Source organism: Macaca thibetana, chromosome 15 (genome assembly GCF_024542745.1).
Source record: "Macaca thibetana thibetana isolate TM-01 chromosome 15, ASM2454274v1, whole genome shotgun sequence".
Lineage (NCBI taxonomy): Eukaryota > Metazoa > Chordata > Mammalia > Primates > Cercopithecidae > Macaca > Macaca thibetana.
In genome coordinates, this window is record NC_065592.1 from 47,394,785 (window position 1) to 47,409,621 (window position 14,837).

Below are 14,837 nucleotides of genomic sequence, written 5' to 3' on the forward strand. Positions count from 1 at the left end.
GGACATCCGGCTGAAGGTGCCCAAGGCTGGGGGATTTTGTGTTCCCGGGCTCTCCCCCAGGCCACGCATCTAAAGATGGGGGCAGCTGTGCTGGGGGAGGAGGAGGAGTCTGGGGACACTCATAATAGGGCGATTCATCTCTGCTGTCCGCTTCTGATTCCAGTCCACAGCCAGCTTCCCACACTTCGAGCCTAGAAGCAGGAACAGTGTTCAACAGTGGCCTAAGAGTTGGGGCACACTCTGGAAAGCGGGGTCGAGCATGGAGGGACTCAATGGGGTTCTGTGCCTGGGCTGCCTGCTCTCCCTGTGCCTCAGACCTGTGGCTCCCTGGTCTTTCTGCCCTCTTTACTTGTCCTCCTCATCCCCATGGGGTTTGAATCTCGGATCAGCACTCAGTAGCTGAGTGACCTCAGCAGGTGACTTGTCAGTTTTGTCATCTGTGAAATGGGGAAAATACAACCATTTCTGGGAGTTGTTTTGCAAAGTGGGAGGAAGTGCTTCCTAAACTAGAACATGTCTGCATGTCTGCTTTCCTCTGCCCCTCCCCCACCCCACTCCGATGCTCTGGAAGAGATTAGGGGTTTAGGGGTACTCTAGAGTGAGTAGCTTTCTATGTCTCCAACCCCACCTCTGACTCACTAACAACAAGGAAGGCCTAGGTCTCTTTCTTTGCTGGTTCGGGCTACTCCCATTCAAGCAGAAAGAGTTTGGGGTCAGGATATGAAAGGCGTGGCAGTCCCACCCCTTAAAAGGGCCCCAGCCAGCCCCTCTGGTTCAGCAGGCTGGGACTTGCATCCTTAGCCCTTCCCTTGCCTGGGAACCCACTCCTCCAGCTCTGACCTTAAAGAAGTCATGGCCTCCCACGTGGTGGATGGGGCTGTTCAGGCCCCTTCCCTGGCTCAGCCCTCCCACCCAGGTGAGACACAGGCCTTGCTCAAGATACCCTGGGAGGAGGGGGAACCTCCTCATCTGCCTCTTCCCAGAGCACCCAGGAGGGCTGGCTCCCAGCCTGCACTCAGCCCTGGCTCTCCTTCCCAAAGCACAAGCGGAAGCCACGAGGACCCTGGGCAAGCTGTGACTCAGAGGGCTGGGGCCTCACCAAGCTCAATCTCTTCTCTGTGGAGCCATGCTTTCTTCCACCTTCGGCTCTAGGGGGCACCAACCACATTGACTACAATGGGAATGCTGCTTCCGGGGTCGCACAATGGAGCAGTGGGCTTCTGCCCCCCACAGTCAGGCCAGCCTGGTGCTTCTGCACAGGCATCCTCAGATCCTGTCCCCTTTCTGTCCCAGGTGACCCAAGGAGGGCTGACAGGAATAAGGGGCCCATGGAAAGTACTGCATCCTTCCCCTTCCTCCAGTCAGAGTCCTCTCACATCCACTAAGAAGCAAGAAGACCTACCCATGTCTTTTCAGCTCCGACTCTAGCCACTCCAATGTGTATGTGTGTGTATATGTATGAACATGCGTGTACACATGAGGTATGGACATGAATGAGTTTGGTGGGAGTTCACGGAGTCATGGTCCTGAAGGTTGGGCCCTAATGGAGGGGGTGGGGAACAAGGGCATTGAGACCCAGCCCTTGTTCCACTAGCTAAGCCATGTGCCTTGGCATGTAGCTGCATTGACTGGAGGGGGTTGCAAAGATGCTCTATGGTGAGCTGCAGTCCAGGATTGTAGATAGACACATACATGCATGCATACATGGGTGAGTACATGTAGCTGCATATGTGTAAATAAATGCTGCCCAACGTGAATAAGACAGACAAATCCACAGTTGTGTGTGTAACTAGCTACTTTCTGGTGCAGCCCACAAGAAAACCTATGTGAGTTGAATGCAGACAGATGTCTGTGCAGGTTGCTTTTTTGTTTGTTTGTTTATTTGTTTGCTTTTTGAGATGGAGTCTATCTCTGTTGCCCAGGCTGGAGTGCAGTGGTGCGATCTCTGCTCGCTGCAATCTCTGCCTGCCGGGCTCAAGTGATTCTCCTGCCTCAGCCTCCCAAGTAGCTGGGATTACGGGTGCCTGCCACCATGCCCGCCTAATTTTTTGGGGGGAGGTGGGGGATAGAATTTCACTCTTGTCGCCCAGGCTGGAGTGCAATGGCATGATCTCGACTCACTGCACGCTCCACCTCCCGGGTTCAAGCGATTCTCCTGCCTCAGCTTCCTGAGTAGCTTGGACTACAGGTATGGACCACCAAGCCTGGCTAATTTTTATATTTTTAGTAGAGATGGGATTTGTCCATGTTGGCCAGGCTGGTCTTGGACTCCTGACCTCAGGTGATCCATCTGCATTGGCCTCCCAAAGTGCTGGGATTACAGGAGCAAGCCACTGCACCCAGCCTAATTTTTGTATTTTTAGTGGAGACAGGGTTTTACCATGTTGGCCAGGCTGGTCTTGAACTCCTGACCTAAAATGATCTGCCTGGCTCGGCCTCCCAAAGTGCTGGGATTACAGGCATAAGCCACCATGCCCGGCTCTGTCACCCAGGCCAGAGTGCAGTGGTGCGATCTCGGCTCACTGCAAGCTCCGCCTCCCGGATTCATGCCATTCTCTTGCCTCAGCTACAAGCGCCCGCCACTGCACCTGGCTAATTTTTTCTTTTGTATTTTTAGTAGAGATAGGATTTCACCTTGTTAGCCAGGATGGTCTTGATCTCCTGACCTCGTGATCCTCCTGCCTCAGCCTCCCAAAGAGCTGGGATTATAGGCGTGAGCCACTGCGCCCCGGGCTCCAGGTTGCTTTTATAAGGGAAGAGGAAAACATATAAAAAATAGAAGTGTGTGTAGTGTCTGCTGGTGGAAGAACTGCCCCTGTTTTTCTCCCCTGCTTTGGTTCCCAGGCTAGATTTGGATGCCAGCAGGCCCAGGATGGGATAGGATGAGGATGGGGTGTTGTGGGCTGGAGTTCCCCATTTTTTTTCAGTGTTGAGGAGTACCTTGCCAGTTTCTGCCCTGTGCTGCCTTTGCAGCTTCACTTGAGGCAGGGATGGGCTGGATGCATATTATAGGGTAGGAGGAAAAGGGGGCAACATGGCAGGGGTGCTCTACCACTCCCATAGCCTGTGATCTGGGCCCTGGCACCAGGAGTCTATGGTTCTGTCTTGAGTCACAGGCTGGCAGTGGGGCCAGCGGGCAGGTACTCAGTGATGGCTGCCTGATTCACCATGGGGCCTCCCAGCCTATAGAGGCCTGGAGGGTGGGGTGCATCTTTCTGGGTCAAGGGTCATTAGAGTCCTCATGTGGGGGTTCTATATATGTGTGAGCCCATGGCGAGGCTCTCATGTGAATGGGATCCCTGAACATGGGAGCAGAGCTCAGTGTCTATAGGCAAGTGTGTGACTGCAAACCACGGGGGGTGTGTGTGTGTGTGTGTACGCACAAGTGCCTGCATGTATGTGAATCTACTTTTTTTTTTTTTTTTTTTGAGATGGAGTCTTGCTCTGTCACCCAGGCTGGAGTGCAGTGGCCAGATCTCAACTCAATGCAAGCTCCGCCTCCCGGGTTCCCGCCATTTTCCTGCCTCAGCCTCCCAAGTAGCTGGGACTACAGGCGCCGCCACCGCGCCCGGCTAATTTTTTGTATTTTTAGTAGAGACGGGGTTTCACCGTGTTAGCCAGGATGGTCTCGATCTCCTGACCTTGTGATCCGCCTGCCTCGGCCTCCCAAAGTGCTGGGATCACAGGCGTGAGCCACCGCGCCCGGCCAGTGAATCTACTTTATGTGTATTGCTAAACCCATCTCTTTGGGCATGAACCACCTCTGGGACTGGGAGCCCTTATTTCTTTTGTTTTCTTTTCTTTTTTAACATGCCTATCTAGGCTGGGCACGGTGGCTCATGCCTATAATCCCAGCACTTTGGGAGGCCAAGACGGGTGGATCACCTGAGGTCAGGAGTTCGAGACCAGCCTGGTCAACATGGTGAAACCCTGTCTCTACTAAAAAAAAAAAAAAAAAGAAAAAGCTGGGCGCGGTGGCTCACGCCTGTAATCCCAGCACTTTGGGAGGCCGAGGTGGGTGGATCACAAGGTCAGGAGATCGAGACCACCCTGGCTAACACGGTGACACCCCGTCTCTACTAAAAATACAAAAAATTAGCCGGGCATGGTGGCGGGCTCCTATAGTCCCAGTTACTCGGGAGGCTGAGGCAGGAGAACGGCATGAACCCAGGAGGCGGAGCCTGCAGTGAGCTGAGATCACGCCACTGCACTCCAGCCTGGGTGACAGAGCGAGACTCCGTCTCAAAAAAAAAAAAAAAAAAAAAAAAAAATGGCCGGGCATGGTGGTGCATGCCTGTAATCCCAGCTACTCGGGAAGCTGAAGCAGGAGAATTGCTCGAACCCAGGTGGAGCGAACTCTGCCTCCTGGATTCAAGTGATCCTCCTGTCTCAGCCTCCTGAGTAGCTGGGATTACAGGCATGTGGCAGAGGTGGTTCATGCCCAAAGAGATGGGTTTAGCAATACTCATAATCCTACAATCCTAGCGCTCTGGGAGGCCAAGGTGGGCAAATTGCTTGAGCTCAGGAGTTCCACACCAGCCTGACCAACATGGCGAAACCCCTTCTCTACAAAAAATACAAAAATTACAGGCATGGTGATGCATGCCTGTAGTTCCAGCTATTTGAGAAGCTGAGGTAGGAGGATTGCTTGATCCCATGAGGTAGAGGCTGGAGTGAGTCATCATCCATGTTTTTAAGAGCTTGTTTAGCTTCTTCTGCTACCTCTCCTGACAACCTGTCCACTTGAAGGGTCCATGCCTGTCTGTCCTGAAATGTCAATGGTCCCGTCGCCTAACACAGTTTGACTGTAGGTTCCAATGGCCCCTGGGGCTTTCTTGGTGCTGATCACCTTTCTGATCAAGGACGACAGGGCTAACCCTTCTCTCTTTTGGCCCCCCTAGGAGAAGAACCTCTGCACTAGCCCTGCTCACTTCTCATTGGACCGTGGGAGCCCTTATTTCTTTCTTTTTTTTGAGACGGAGTTTGGCTCTTGTTGCCCAGGCTGGAGTACAATGGCACGATCTCAGGTCATTGCAACCTCCATCCTCTGGGTTTAAGTGATTCTCCTGCCTCAGCCTCCCAAGCAGCTGAGATTACAGGCACCCGCCATAACGCCGGGCTAATTTTTGGTATTTTTAGTAGAGACGGGGTTTCGCCATATATATCAGTCTGGTCTTGAACTCCTGACCTCAGGTGATCCGCCCACCTCAGCCTCCCAAAGTGCTGGGATTATAGGTGTGAGCCACCACGCCCAGCCGGGGGCCCTTATTTCTCACATTCATCCCTCAAGGGACAAGTCCTCAGGGTAATTAGCCCACCTGGATTAAGTCCCTCTGGAAAATGATTTCTTTGATCTCCTCTGGCAATGCCGCCATAGAAGCTTGGCATAAGTGCATGTTGTTTGCTCCCAGGCCACCAGATGTTTCCTTGTTATTAAAAGCAGCATAGGCCGGGCGCGGTGGCTCAAGCCTGTAATCCCAGCACTTTGGGAGGCCGAGACGGGCGGATCACGAGGTCAGGAGATCGAGAGACGATCCCGGCTAACACGGTGAAACCCCGTCTCTACTAAAAAATACAAAAAAATAGCCGGGCGAGGTGGCGGGCGCCTGTAGTCCCAGCTACTCGGGAGGCTGAGGCAGGAGAATGGCGTAAACCCGGGAGGCGGAGCTTGCAGTGAGCTGAGATCCGGCCACTGCACTCCAGCCTGGGTGACAGAGCAAGACTCCGTCTCAAAAAAAAAAAAAAAAAAAAAAAAAAAAAGCAGCATAGAGGGTAAGGTTGCACTTTGCGAGGCTGAGGTGACAGGATCACTTAAAGCCAGGAGTTTGAGACTAACCTGAGCAACATAGCAAGACCTTGTTTTTACAACAGATTTTTAAAAATTAGCTAAGTGTCATGGTGGCACATAGTCCCTATAGTCCCATCCATTCTGGAGGCTGAGGTGGGAGGATCGCTTGAGTCCAGGAGTTCGAGGCTACAGTGAGCTGTGATTGCACCACAGCCTGGGTGATGGAGCAAGACCCTACTCTTTTTTTTTTTTTTTTTTTGAGACGGAGTCTTGTTCTGTCACCCAGGCTGGAGTGCGGTGGCCAGATCTCGGCTCACTGCAAGCTCCGCCTCCTGGGTTTACGCCATTCTCCTGCCTCTTCCTCCCGAGTAGCTGGGACTACAGGTGCCCGCCACCTCGCCCGGCTAGTTTTTTGTATTTTTTTTTTTAGGAGAGACGGGGTTTCACAATGTTAGCCAGGATGGTCTCGATCTCCTGTCCTCGTGATCCGCCCATCTCGGCCTCCCAAAGTGCTGGGATTACAGGCGATGAGCCACCACGCCTGGCCAAGACCCTACTCTCTTTTTTTTTTTTTTTTTTTTTTTTTTTTTTTTTTTTTTTTTTTTGAGACGGAGTCTCGCTGTGTCGCCCAGGCTGGAGTGCAGTGGCCGGATCTCAGCTCACTGCAAGCTCTGCCTCCCGGGTTTTTACGCCATTCTCCTGCCTCAGCCTCCCGAGTAGCCGGGACTACAGGCGCCCGCCACCTCGCCCGGCTAGTTTTTTGTATTTTTTAGTAGAGACGGGGTTTCACCGTGTTAGCCAGGATGGTCTCGAACTCCTGTCCTCGTGATCCGCCCATCTCGGCCTCCCAAAGTGCTGGGATTACAGGCTATGAGCCACCACGCCTGGCCAAGACCCTACTCTTTAAAGAGAGAGAGAGAGAGAGAGAGACAGAGAGAGAGCGCAAGGTTGTCCCATGATCCCCATCAGATGAGGCTGACTCCCCCACAATTAAGTTTGCTTAAAGAGACGGACTTGCTGCCCGCAGTGGCTCATGCCTGTAATCCCAGCACTGTGGGAGGCTGAGGCGGGTGGATAACTTGTGGTCAGGAGTTCAAAACCAGCCTGGTCAACATGATGAAACCCTGTCTCCATTAAAAAAACAAAAATTAGCTGGGCATGGTGGCATGCGCCTGTAATCCCAGTTACTCAGGAGGTTGAGGCAGGAGAATCATTTGAACCTGGGAGGTGGAGGTTGCAGTGAGCCAAGATCACACCTTTGCACTCCACCTAGGCAACGGAGAGTCTCTGTCTAAAAAAAAAAAAAAAAAAGAGAGAGACAAGAGAGAGACAGCCTTTTCCTTGGCTGGGGGTAAGTCAGATGGGAGAGGAGAGGGTTAAAAACAGCTGGGACTCAGCCTGCTGGCAAACATGTGGCATGTGTGGCATGTCGGGGCAACTGCAGCTCAGCCTCTGGAGCCATGTGAGCAATGCACGCAGGTACACGTGTGACAAGCTCAGGTCACCTAGCCATGTTCAACAGGCATGTGCACAGCCACGAGGAATGCCCAGCCATACAATTAGGCACACAGGACATCCATCATGTGTAGACACAGCTGTGGACATAGCTGGCCAGGACATGCGACACACGACCTGCTCACAGCACAAGGAGAAGGGCCCATGAACTCAGCACGTGTGTCTGTGTGCCCACCTGGGTCTGGACTGCTGCCCTCCTGACACAAGCTGTCCACTTGAAGGGTCCGTGCCTATCTGTCCTGACAGAAGAGACAGTGTTTCTTCTCACTTGGGGCTCGCAGCCTCCTCCCTCCTGCCCCGAATTAAGGACCTGTTGGGTCCAGTCATCCTGGAGAGATGAGGCCAGTTTCTTTCTGACAGGTCTCCTTCCGCCTCGAAGGAAGTGGGGTGATCACAGGGTCCAGGTGGTCTCTATGACAGCTGCATCCTCCCCAGCCATGGCCCTGAACCCTGCCTATACTCCCACCATTGGCTCTCAGATCTGCCTAAGCCTCTCAGCCCCCATGACGCCCCCTCCCCTAAGTGCCCTTTGAAGGCCACCCCTCCCTCAAAGCTCCTCACACTCCATGCCCGCCTCCCCACGCCACCTTCCTCTCCAGCTCCGCCCACCCGGCGTCCGCACCAGCCTCCCACCGAGGTGGGGCGGGGGCGAGGGGGCGCCCACTCCTGCGCGCTCCGGGACTGCAGGGCGGGGCTGCAGGGCGGGCGGGGCCCGTGTCTCCCGCGCTCCTATAAAGGGAGCCACCAGCGCTGGAGGCCGCTGCTCGCTGCGCCCGCCGCCTCCCGCTACGCCTGCCCGCCCGACAGCGCCGCCGCCTGCCCCGCCATGGGTCGACAGAAGGAGTTGATGTCCCGCTGCGGGGAGATGCTCCACATCCGCCACCGGCTGCTCCGCCAGGCGCTGGCCGAATGCCTGGGGACCCTTATCCTCGTGGTGAGTGGAGGGAGCCGGGAAAACCTTTCCCTCTCCAGCCCTTGCACTCCCCAAACGCTCACTTCCCCGAAGGGGCTGTGTTTTCCAAGGTGGCCTGGACGCACCTCCCCAGCTCTGACCCCCACGCTTAACCCCGGCGGATCAAGCTGACTTCCAAAGTCCTCTCCCCCACGGTTCTAACCCCATCTCTGACAGCTCCGACTCTCCAGAATGACAGCTGTTACTCCCCAGTGACAGTGCCGATCGTTTACCTCCCACAAGTGACTCAGCCCACAGGCTGGGGGAAGCAGTCTGGGACCGCCAGCCACTTCCCCTGCCTCCCACAGCCCTCCAGTTTCCCGGAATCCCAGCTCCCAGAGGCAGGGGAAGGAGCGGAGGCAAATGAGCCATTATTAGGTTATTTGGGTCGTGGGTGTCTGGCCTCTAATGAATAATTAAGCCTCAAAAAGTCCAAAAGTTGCAGTGAGTGAGGACAGTTGCACGAGTGGGGGCAGAGGGCGCAGGCCACATGGGCTGCAAACAGCGCAGTGGGAAGGGAGGCAGATTCTGACGGTAGGAGGGTGGGAGGAAGCTAGGTCCAAACACAGAGGACGCGCGTCTAAAGTTGCTCCCCTGGTGCGGAGCGACTCCCAGGCCCTCTGTTATCCAGACAGATGCTGTCAGCGTCTCTGCAGAAGAGGACAAGCATTCTGGTTATTCCCTGGTCTCTTGGTTGCAACGTGGGTTCTCTGAGTTAGATATTTCCCTGTCTGGGTTACTCCTCAGTCCTAGTTACTCCTTGGTTACACCAGTTTCACCCTGGTTTTGTTCTGGGTAACTCTGTTTGCACTTCTTAGGTCTGGCAGACCCACCAGTTATGGTCCTATTTCCTGTCCCAGTTTCTGTCTGATTTTCAGCCCCTCATGTGGTTACACCTGTTTTCCTCTGGGTTCAGTTGCTACATTGCAGTGGGTGGGTTACTCCGTTCCTGCCCCAGCCCTAGGTAGTACAGACCAGCTGGCCCACTGTGGACTAGGAAGCTTAACTAAGGGGTAGGGATCCCCAAATGGTAGAGGAGCAGGATCTATGGGCAGAGGAGGGCTGACCCACTTCTGGCTTCCAAGAATAGGAAGTGGGGAAGCCACAGGGGGCATTTTATCCACAGCCTCCCATAAGATTAGTGGTCCTATCAGCCAGCCCTGGCCCCTCTCTTGTGTGCCAAGAAGGCAATAGGAGGTGGCTTTTGTCACCCTCCTGCCTCAGAGCCCCCACTCCTATCTGAGTCCTGAGTCCAGCCACCTGTTTTAGAGCAGCCAGGCCAGGGGAGGACGATGTCTTCTATTTTCCTAGAGGGGCCTCCTCATTCCCTCCCAAGTCTCAGTTCACTCTCTCACAAAGGAGCCGTTAGTCCTCCCACTGAGCCCCAGGATCATCAGGCTTATCCCAGACCACAAAAGAAGGGCGTTAAATTTGTGGGGGAAGGCTTGCAGGCTCAGATGGATGTGAGGTATTGGATATCAGTGAGAAGCAGAACCTCAAGGACTGCATGAACTGGAGGGGCAGGCCTGGGGGTCCCTGTGTAATGGATGAATGCCTGCCTGCATACCTGTGTGTTGGGAGCCTAGGCCTGCAGTGGCAGAATCAGGGTTGGCTTTGGGGTGAGGAAAGCCACTTTCTCTGAGATACCTGGTGCTAGGGCAGGGGGCAGTGCTGGCTGAGAACTCAGGGCAGGGGGTGGGGGAGGAAGAGGAAGATTAGCCCCAAGGTGGTGGAACTGGCTCTGACAGCTCCTCCCTCCAAGGCCTCCTGGGATGGAGCCAGGTCTGAGCCTTTGGCAGGCAAGGAGCTGCGGCCAGGGCCTCCCAAGCAGGGGCAGGACGCCTCAGACCCTCAAGTGCCTGTCTTCCACTACCCCTCTTCACATATACACCTGCAATCTCTGATCTTTGCTCTCACCTGCCTGCACACCTTTGCCCCATGTCATTGCCGCTGGCTTCTCCATTATCTCTTGGTCTTTCTGGGATGATAATCAAAATGCTTAACCATCCAGAACAGGCACTGACCCATCAGAATAAACAGGGCCCGTAGCACAGGTCCTGGAAACTGCCTGCTCTGTGAGCATAAAACGTTTAGTTATAGGCAGGTGGGAGAGGAGACCAGGGGAAGGCATTTGAGCAGCTTTGAGGGACACTCAGGGGGCTCGGGGCAACAATTCTTTACAGCTGCTGTGGAAGTATTTTCAGGCTTGAACAAGGGGAATAGACATAGTACATTCTTTTTTAAATAGAGACAGGATCTCACTATGTTGCCCAGGCTGGTCTCAAACTCCTGGGTTCAAGATCCTCCTATCTCAGCCTCCAAAGTGCTGGGATTACAGGTGTGAGCCACCACCGCTGGCTCCAGTACGTTCTGTATTTGTAGAACACCAGGGCTCTTAGTCTTTTTTAGTTCCCCCATTTTTGGCAGAAAGTTTAGAACTGATCTCCCCATTTCTACTGCCCTGGGTCCCAGGCTGGGGATAGTAAGAGGAGCCACTCAGATCCCTCTCTGTAGGACCTCCAAATCTGAGTGGGGAATCTGGACCCCTGAGAGCAGAGAGGTCATGGGTGGAGAGAGGAGGCGCTGGGACAGGGACAGGTAAAGGAAGGGGGACACGGTGAGGGCTGGGGCTCTGACATCCTGGACTCAGGAGAAGTGGATTCAATCTCACTTCTGGTCTCCTCCCTATTTATTTGTGTCCCCCATTGCCAACACTACCACCACCACATGAGCTTTTCTTTTCTTTGTAACTTTTTTTTTTTTTTTTTTTTGAGATGGAGTCCCACTCTGTCGCCCAGGCTGGAGTGCAGTGGCACAATCTTGGCTCACTGCAACATCTGCCTCCCATGTTCAAGTGATTCTCCTGCCTCAGCCTCCTGAGTAGCTGGGATTACAGGCGTCCACCACCACGCCTAGCTAATTTTTGTATTTTCAGTAGAGATGGGGTTTCGCTATGTTGGCCAGGCTGGTCTGAAACTCCTGACCTCAGGTGATCCTCCCACCTCAAACTATCAAAGTGCTGGGATTATAGGTGTGAGCCACTGCACCTGGCCTACATGAGATTTTCTTTGGGGCAGCTGGGGGATGAGTGAGAGGCTTCCCACCTTTACAGTCCAGGCCTGAAGGGCTGCGGATAAACTTGTGCTAAGGTGAAAGCTGTTCCCCTAAACCTACTGCTGAAATTCAAGGAAAATCAGTGAAGATGGTTCAGTCATCTTCTAGGATCCCAGTCACAGACCCTGCTTCCAGCGCTTTCCATAGGGCCCTCTTATATTAGGGTTGGGATAGTGGGGGTGGGAAGGCATGTGTCCTTTTTCTGGAGGGTGCAATTGCAGCAGAAGGGGTTCGGATTGGGTTCCAGGAAGGGCCTCTAGTCCTCCCAGTGGTGGCGGGTGGGCAGGTTGCTGGCTTCACCCCTTCCTTCTGGAGTGAGAGTTGCTGGTCCTCAGCCTCCCTGCCTTGTTCTTCCTGACAGATGTTTGGCTGTGGCTCCGTGGCCCAGGTTGTGCTCAGCCGGGGCACCCATGGTGGTTTCCTCACCATCAACCTGGCCTTTGGCTTTGCTGTCACTCTGGGCATCCTCATTGCTGGCCAGGTCTCTGGTAAGGCCTTAACCCTGCCCCCAGCCCTTGACCCTCAATAGCATTCCCACTAGGTGTCCTGGCATTCCTAAGGGCAGGTCATGGTTGTGGCCTCTGCTTTGGCCCCCTGGGAAAGGAGGGTGGAGAAGACACTTGACACTTGACACTTAGAACCTTCGACTCTCACCTTGGAATCAGAGATTATCAACTGGCCTGCTACATAGACCAACCACCATCCTGTGCAAGAAACCCCTCTCTGCACCTCTTCTCAGGGGACCCTAGCCTCCTGACTGTGGCAGGCTGCAGCTAATAGGTCCCATGTCCCCTCTGCCCAGGGGCCCACCTGAACCCTGCCGTGACCTTTGCCATGTGCTTCCTGGCTCGTGAGCCCTGGATCAAGCTGCCCGTCTATACCCTGGCACAGACGCTGGGAGCCTTCTTGGGTGCTGGAATCGTTTTTGGGTTGTATTATGGTAAGCATTCCCCACCTTGTCCTCCTCCACTACCCGCCTCCCTCTGTTCAGGACCAGCTGGCACCAGGCCTTTTGATGACAGACGGCTAGGGCCTGCCCAGGCCCCGGGCTCATGACTCACTCATTCACACACAGGGCCAAGGTTGGGGGCACGAGGGGAAAGAAACAAGTTGGGCAATAAGAGTCTCAGGCCCTCGACCCCACCCCATGTCATCCCCTCTGCCTGGTGCAATACAGCAGTATTACTACTTACCCATAACCAGTGGGAGGGTGGGGAGGGCACACCTGAGAGGGAAGGCTGGGCTCAGGCCTCTCCCCCAGCTCACTCTGGGTCTAATCTGTCACCAGATGCAATCTGGGGCTTTGCCGACAACCAGCTTTTTGTTTCGGGCCCCAATGGCACAGCTGGCATCTTTGCTACCTACCCCTCTGGACACTTGGATATGATCAATGGCTTCTTTGACCAGGTATGGGCTGGGGACATGTGAGGGGAACGCAGGGAGGGGACCAAGTTGCCTTGGTAGCTCATGGGCTGGCTCGGGGACAGGACTCCTTGACTGTAGCAGGATTTCTCAAATCTGTGGGGTAACCCGCATCAGAACATGGTGGCAGGTACTTTTAAAACATGCGGCTCTCCAGCGGGTTCTTGTGCACGCAGACATTCTAGCACCATTGCTTTCAGGAGGAAAGCATGGGCAGGCACTGACAGGAGTCTAGGAGCTAGAGGGAAGGTAGGGGACGGAAGGAGGGATCAGAGAAAGGGAGGGAGCTGCTGCTCACCCTGTTCTCCCCACTCCCCAGTTCATAGGCACAGCCTCCCTCATCGTGTGTGTGCTGGCCATTGTTGACCCCTACAACAACCCTGTCCCCCGAGGCCTGGAGGCCTTCACTGTGGGCCTGGTGGTCCTGGTCATCGGCACCTCCATGGGCTTCAACTCCGGCTATGCTGTCAACCCTGCCCGGGACTTTGGACCCCGCCTTTTTACAGCGCTCGCGGGCTGGGGCTCTAAAGTCTTCACGTGAGTACAGTTCCCACCTAGCTCACCCCAGCCTGCCTCTCCTCTGCCCCGCCCCCCACGTCCCTGACCATGAGTGTCTGTTCCCCCCAGGACCGGCCGGCATTGGTGGTGGGTGCCCATCGTGTCCCCACTCCTGGGCTCCATTGCGGGTGTCTTCGTGTACCAGCTGATGATCGGCTGCCACCTGGAGCAGCCTCCACCCTCCACCGAGCAAGAGAATGTGAAGCTGGCCCATGTGAAGCACAAGGAGCAGATCTGAGTGGGCAGTGGCCATCTCCCCACTCCATGGCGCTGGCCTTGAGCATCCACTGACTGTCCAAGGGCCACTCCCAAGAAGCCCCCTTCAGGATCTACCCTTCCAGGCTAAGGAGCTCCTTATCCACTCTCACCCCATGAGACAGCCCCTTCAGGAGTTCACTGGACCTTGCCCAAATAGCACCTTAGGCCACTGCCCCTAAGCTGGGGTGGAACTGGAATTTGGGTAAATACATCCTTTTGTCTCCCAAGGGAAGAGAATGGGCAGCAGGTATGTGTGTGTGTGCGTGTGTGTGCTTGTGTGTGTATGTGTGTGTGTGTGTGGTTTCCCAGATATTCAGGGCAAGGGACCAGTCGGAAGGGATTCTGGCTGTTGGGGGAGCCCAGAGATGGGGGAAGGCAGCCTGTCCATCTGTGCATGAGGAGAGGAAAGTGCCAGGGTGTGTGTGTTTCAGGGGCTCCACATGGAGGAGCTGCAGATAGATGTGTTTCTGTGTGTGTGTGTCTGCCTTCTTTTCTAAGTGGGGGCTTCTACAGGCTTTTGGGAGGTAGGATGGATGTGGGAAGGGCTGGGAGGAGGCAGCCACAGCTCAGGTTTGGAGCACTTATGTACATACATAAGTAGGAGCAATGGGACGTGTTTCTGTCATAACGCAGGCATGAAGGGTGGGGTGAAGTCCAGGTCATAAGTTTCATGTTTGCTTTTGTTTTGTTTTGTTTTGAATGTATGTAGCAGATGTTACAGTCTTAGGGATCGGGGTTGGGAGACCCCACTCTAGAAAGGGTCGTCGCTCCTTTAATCCTCCACTCAACAATGTACCCTTTTATCTTTTATATTAAAAAAAATAAATAAAATGTGTGCCTAAAACCTCCAGTTGTGCAAATCTCTTTCTGCTTGCTCTGCTGCTTTTCTGGGGCCAGTTAAGGAGCTTCAGCATGCCCACAGTGAGCCAGGGTGCCCGGCTGAGTGTCTGATGTGGTCAGGTTGCCCTGGGGGTCATACAGAGAGGTTAGAGAGCCTCTTCGCCAAGCCTCTCAGTTTGAACTCAGTGGTCCCAAACTTTCCCCCAAGCTTCCATCCTCATGGGTACCCCAGCATAATGAATGGAATCTTCTTCCCAATCCCTGTACCCACACATCATCCCGGAAAAGGCTTGAGCCCCATGCAGGGAAGATCTTGCTGCAGAGCTGCCCAAAAGGGAGAACTGCTGCCCAGGAGGTGGCGAGTTCCCTGTTGCTGGAGGAGACCCATCA

At 54.5% G+C, this 14,837-nt stretch overlaps 1 protein-coding gene across 1 annotated transcript; it reads left to right on the forward strand.

Moving 5' to 3' along the window:
* Window positions 1-8,032: 8,032 nt before the first annotated feature.
* AQP3 (aquaporin 3 (Gill blood group)) lies at window positions 8,033-14,451 on the forward strand. The gene is made up of 6 exons (XM_050760824.1): window positions 8,033-8,237; window positions 11,731-11,857; window positions 12,172-12,309; window positions 12,658-12,776; window positions 13,111-13,328; window positions 13,419-14,451. The coding sequence occupies exons 1-6, from the start codon at window positions 8,130-8,132 to the stop codon at window positions 13,585-13,587; spliced, it is 879 nt and encodes a 292-aa protein (XP_050616781.1). The 5' UTR covers window positions 8,033-8,129; the 3' UTR covers window positions 13,588-14,451.
* The last annotated feature ends 386 nt before the right edge of the window (window positions 14,452-14,837 follow it).

Coding starts and splice junctions, on each gene's coding strand:
- AQP3 (XM_050760824.1), top strand. CDS start 8,130: ATGGGTCGACAGAAGGAGTTGATGTCCCGCTGCGGGGAGATGCTCCAC. Junction 11,858..12,171: donor CATTGCTGGCCAGGTCTCTG/GTAAGGCCTTAA, acceptor CCCTCTGCCCAG/GGGCCCACCTGAACCCTGCC. Junction 12,777..13,110: donor TCAATGGCTTCTTTGACCAG/GTATGGGCTGGG, acceptor CCCACTCCCCAG/TTCATAGGCACAGCCTCCCT.